The sequence below is a fragment of the Biomphalaria glabrata genome, chromosome 1 (assembly GCF_947242115.1).
Source record: "Biomphalaria glabrata chromosome 1, xgBioGlab47.1, whole genome shotgun sequence".
Taxonomy (NCBI): Eukaryota; Metazoa; Mollusca; class Gastropoda; family Planorbidae; genus Biomphalaria; species Biomphalaria glabrata.
Window position 1 is genome coordinate 5,994,934 of NC_074711.1, and position 6,000 is coordinate 6,000,933.

Below are 6,000 nucleotides of genomic sequence, written 5' to 3' on the forward strand. Positions count from 1 at the left end.
GAGTCTTTTGTTGACTTCATCGACACAAAGGACAAGCATGCTGCTGGAATGATTCTAGAGAAACTGCGTTCGGATGGCTTCAACATAATGGACTGCAGGGGTCAAGGCTATGATAATGCTGCGGTCATGAAAGGTTAAAACTAGGGTGTCCAACAACGTATTCTAGAAGTCAATCCCAAAGCACTATTCATTGCCTGCTCAAACCATTCTCTTAATTTAGCAGGAACTCGAGCTGCTGAAGCTGAAGTCAATTCGGTAACATTTTTTGGTACACTGGACAGCTTACACGCCTTTTTCTCAACTTCAACACACCGCTGGGATATCCTTATCAAAATAACCGGAACTAGCCTTAAACGTTTAGTTGAGACCCGCTGGAGCGCCAGAGGAGAAGCCGTCATAATGGTTAGGGATAAATTTTCTAAAATTATAGAAACTCTGGAGACATTAAATAGCAGAGATAAAAATTCATCGACTAGATCTGAAGCAGGTGGATTATTGGTTGCTGTTCAGTCTTTTAATTTTCTCACCTATCTTGGATTTTGGGCTCCTGTATTAACTGAAATTAATGATGCGCAAGTCTACCTTCAAAAACAAGGATTGTCTATTCGAGACTTCTCACTCATACTAAAAACATTAGAGACATTTTAAAGTAGTAATCGAGAGGACATCGCTGAAGCCAGCATTACCTTTGCCGAAAGAGTGTGTTCAGATCTGAGAATCAGTACAGAACCTCAAAAACGTGTTGGCCATAAGAAAAAGATGTCTGGTGAGAAAAGTGACGACTCTGTACTTACACACAAAGAAGAGCTACGAAGGGAAATTTATTCTACCTTGGACAGGATTGTTCAAGAAATAATCACCCGATTCGAGCAACTTCATGATGTAGCAGATAGATATGAATTTTGTCGCCTTCCCAGCTATTAAATCCTCTGGTCGAAATCAATCTCAATAGTACTCTTAGCGACATTGATAAAAAACGAATTTCTGCTAAAGCGAAAGAGGCTTCAATGGTTTTTCACAGTTTCATCAGAAGCCTCCGAACTTCCAAAACAAGGACCTGTTGAGCTCATGAAATTTATAAAAAAAATATCAGCTAGATGATTAAGTCCCGAATATCGTCATCATGATTCGCATATTTTTGACTATTGTGGTAAGCGTCGCTACATGCGAGAGAAGTTTTTCCAAACTTAAACTGATCAAGAATTACTTGCAATCAAATTGATTTCGATAAAATTATTGATACTTTTGCCAGCAAGAAAGCGAGTAAAATTCACTTGTAGTATGTTTATGTAAAAGTGATTTTTTGAATTAACAATATTTGATTAATGAATACATATTATTTTGACCAAAAAAGTAAGGTTTTGCAATGTTATTATTTAGTTAGCGTTTTTTTTTTTGGGGGGGGGGGGGGCATCAAGATGAGGTACCGCACCAGGCATCATATACTCTAGCTACGCCACTGCTACCCCCTTGGGGGTCGATTGACGATTTGCCAGGGGTCGCCTAAGACCATCGAAAATATGGATAGTTTTTGTCTATTCTTCTTTTGCTGTGTGTGTGTGTAGAGTGTGGGTCGCCGCCACGAGGGGGATTCTAAAAAGGGGTCGCCGAGCTTAAAAGGTTGAGAACCGCTGCTCCAGATCATTACTCTGTGTGAGTGAGCATGCTCGCGACCAGATATCTCTCTTTTGGTGTCGTGAGCATCACGTGTCAAGAAATTAGAGTTTACAGTATATGTCATAGAACAAATGACAAGAGTGTACTTAGCATCCAACTTAGTGGAATGGCTAGTTAGGTTAGAACTTTCCGTTGTATTTGTATTAAAGAATCCCCGATAAGAGATAATTGCTTTCACTGTAAGTTTCATATATTAATTTACTAAGGAATAAACATTTTTTTAAATTGGTTTAGTTGTTGTTTTTTTTTTTTTTGTTTTTTTTTTGTTTGTTTGTTGTTGTGTTGTTGTTTTTTTTCTAAAAAGACTCCCTAATTTGCAGTCCTCTCTCAGTATGTTTTAGATTTTTAATAATGTCATCTTTTCAATGTCTCGGATAAAGCATTCAGTTTTTCGATACCTTGTATAATTGATAGAAACCGTTTTTCTCAATTTATATCTGTATAATTGATATCGTAAAATGCTGACTGCACTGTGTCCTAGATAGTCACATTAGTCCATCTGTTCCCGTTTGTCAAGGGGGATTACTGTGTCCAGCTGACTCATTAACTATATTTATAACTATTTGTCAACTATGAAGTCCGCTTTTATTCTTAAACTCTTTAACCAATTCTATTATTACTTCTTTTGACATTAACCAAAGTTAAGCAACTCTATCAAACGGAAATGTAAACGCTGTACTACATCAACAGTGAAGCCAAAAGAAAGTGAAGAACGGACTTAAGCCGTCTGCTTTGTTCGTTGTCAAAGGGAAGTAGAATATCAGTTATCAACTTTCGAAGGAAACTGGTGTCTTGATGGCAGAGTTACAGGCCTTGAACAAACTTCCAAGCTTTGTACATTTACAAGACTTCTATCCAACCCATGCCAAGAATACAGGACAGCGGGGGCGGGAAGCTAGCTGCGGTGAGATGCTCACACGCAAACAGTAATCAACTCCCGCGCGCACACTTACTCAAAGAGACTTTAAATGTCTTTACGAGAGAATCTAGTGAATGATACAAGAAAGTAATAAAAAAAAAAATACATCTAAAAAACACAAGCTTTTATTGCGCGTAGTTGTATTAGTTTGAAGGAGCCATGAAATTCAATGTGTAATAGATCTAGAACCATAAAAAAAAAAAAAAAATATTTTTATCAATTCTTTGTTTTTTTTTAGCGTAATTTCAGGCTTTTAGTTTTCTCAATACGCAATGACCCTATCACTTGTCTGGACTAGTTGGGTATGGGGTGGGGGAGAAAGAACGGGGGGATCTTTCTAAATATTACCGTGATAGATTTTTAAATACATTTTTTTTTAATTCTTAAGATGAACGACCTGGATTCCAACTCGTGAGTAATGGTAATACACTAACCACTGTGCCAGAGAAGTGCTTATGAAAATAGAAGGCTTTATAGTCATCTATTCTTAGTTTCAATCTTTAAAATAAAGTATAAAAGGGACTAATTCAATTTACACCACCACATCAGACAAGTACAATTTATTTCCCTTGTTCGATACCAAACAAAATAATAAATTACCAATAACTAATTAACTGATTGGTTTATTTTTTATTGATTCTCGTGTTGTCAGGTAAAAGAAATAATTGTGCAAAATTTCAGCTTGATCCGAGATTGGGTGTGGAAGAAATAACGTGTACAAACTTTTAACCAGACAGACAGAGTGGGTTGATAGAAGCTATGTAAAAAAAAAAGTACTCAAGATGTTTAACAAGATATGTTACAAGAATTAGTACATGGGATGTGTTAGAGCACAACAAATGTGTTACCGAATGTGTTGCCGAATGTGTTGCCGAATGTGTTGCCTGTGTTAGCACTTTTCATTTGTTTGATTCGCGCGATTATGTTAAGTTTTTCATTGTCTGAAGTTTGTATGTTAATAGGTCATACGTGGCATCAGGGTAACTGATGATTGTGTGTTTGGGGTTTGTACGCACGTAGGTATTTGAAGTTTTCGCGTTTGTGTGTAAAGTAGGTCACACATGTCATGTTTGTTGTGTGTATGTGTTTGTATGTAAAGTGGGTCACACAGGTCAAGTTTGTTGTGTGCATGTGTTTGTATGTAGTATGTAAAGTAGGTCACACATGTCATGTTTGAGTGTACTAGAAATTCGTGTGTGTGTGTGTGTGTGTGTGTGTAACTGAGAAATGTCGACTGTGTTGTAAATACTATTCTACCCTTTTTTCCCCTCATTTCAAAACAAATAACAAAATGACGAACACTGACATACCTATGTTCACACACAAACTCTGCCTCACACACCTACACACAACTACTGTGACACTGACGAAATACGTACACAAGACACACACACAGAATAAACTCACCACCGGAAGTGTACGATGCAGACGCCTGAAGAGGACGACGGGATAGAGATCGACTTAGATGTTTCTTCCTCTGCCTGATCCGTCGCAGAGTCTGTCCCACTGAAACGTAGTACACACAAATGCATGATGTCATTGTAAACTTAGTACACACAGTTACATGACGTCATTGTACACTTATTCAAGACGTGCGCGCTATTTTCTGACAAAATACAAAACCCATGACAAAGTGTGCCGTCCTGTCCTTGGCATTGTCTGTGTCTGTCTTGTGGCTGTCAAATGGGGTGAATATTTGATCCGATTTATTTTAAAATCTTCTCTCTAAATGATGCCTAAAAACCAGTCAACATTTACAAATAAGTAAAATAAAGTTCCCCTTTTAGACCTTGTGGTCTATATGGCAGATTATGTAAAGGCCATATGACTCTGTGGCCTACGGTTAACGAAGGTGTCATGTCGCCAGCACAACGACCAACCGCCTTTACTCTACCCAAACTAATGTCAGTTACCCATTAGAGCTGGGTGGACTCAGAGGAGCCCGAAGAACCCCGAAATTAAAAATCCCAGTCTTCATCAGGATTCGAACCCCGGACCCCGGTTCCGAAGTCAAGCTCAGCCACTGCGCCTCCAACATTTACAAATAGCTGGGCATGATATCAATTTCATGTAGAACTACAAGACTTATAAAATAAAAGACATAAAAAAAAAGACTACATTATACAATAACGTGAAATGTGCTTAGAGTGAGTGTCTTTAAAACAATTATTGTTAGTATTGATGGATTAAAATTTATACGATCAAGAATAAACGACTGTAGTCTAATTTGTCTAATCAGTCCAAAGTGTATAAAATACAGACGGAATTTCTATTTCAGGTTGGTCTCCTTCAGTCTATTTCAAACCTAGCAAAGGCCGTGGAAAGTTTTGCATTACTCTGGGACATGTAGAGCACACTGGTCATCCACTGCACCCCAAATCAGCTCCAGTTGTCTGGACTCTGCTCTGCCACTGGATCCAGCTGGCAAGGGACGAGAGAGTGAGGCTGATGCAGCGCAAATCTCCCTCACTTGAATTCATTTTCATAGTGCAAGCCACATTCTCATCTCCTATGTTAACAGTCATCTTTGAGTTCATAGGATAGGAGAAATGTGCTCATCTTCGATCAAATATATATAGTGTTATAAACCTGGTGGTGACACAGATGGGGGTAGTGCTGTGTGTTTTTAGCCTACCCAAATCGCCACAGTCCAGCACAGGACGAGCGGTCAACCGAGACCAGTGACAGTACACCCCATTTCGGCAAGGACCAGTGTCCTAAATATTACGCACGCAAGTCACGGCGAAAGTGGTCAACTGGAATGGTCAAGAAGGTTCGAGGCCAGTAGAGACACTATATCAGAGCGAGTGTGTCAGAATCACTTCACTTCACGTTACCTCGCAATGTGACCAGTACGAGGCGAGAACCAGGACGGTGTGTGAAGTCAGGCGGAGCAAGACTAGGTTTTTGTAAAAGACAGAGTTAATGTTGTTGCCAATTGCGATGTATTTGAAATTAAACTGATACTTTGGAGCCCTGAGTTGTGAGGTTCTTTAAGTTCGTTGTGTCGTGTGGTGCAGTTTGAAGAGAGCCTGGATAGTAGGAGGAGGAACATACCAATATATAATATCTATCTCAAAGCATTATCTTGTTGTTGTTTGTTTGTTTTGTCTTTTTTGCGCTGCCAATATGTCGATTAAAGTTGATACAATGAAGAACAAACACTAGGGTTGTGCTACAACTTACGATATGTAACTCAGCGCTATCTTGGTTAGACATGCACAGTTAGATGAGGATACATGTGTTACAAAAGTTACGCTCCTTCGTCTGTGTTTGTAATATTTCTTGTCTTTACTCCCTTTTTTTTTTTGTGGGCCAAGTGGAGAAGAAAATTTGGGCGGCATGACTCAACTAGAAGCTTAATATCGATTTTAAAATTCCTAGTCACCGTTGGGATTCAAACT

The 6,000-nt window shown here is 38.8% G+C and overlaps 1 protein-coding gene across 6 annotated transcripts in view; it reads right to left on the reverse strand.

Moving 5' to 3' along the window:
• Nucleotides 1-6,000, reverse strand: part of LOC106071711 (Kv channel-interacting protein 4-like) — a 323,919-nt gene that overhangs the window by 289,836 nt on the left and 28,083 nt on the right. For all 6 annotated transcript variants that reach the window (XM_056018422.1, XM_056018418.1, XM_056018509.1 and 3 more), the window contains exon 2: nt 4,004-4,102. In XM_056018422.1, the coding sequence (XP_055874397.1) occupies nt 4,004-4,102 (99 nt within the window). The remainder of the gene's footprint in view (nt 1-4,003; nt 4,103-6,000) is intronic.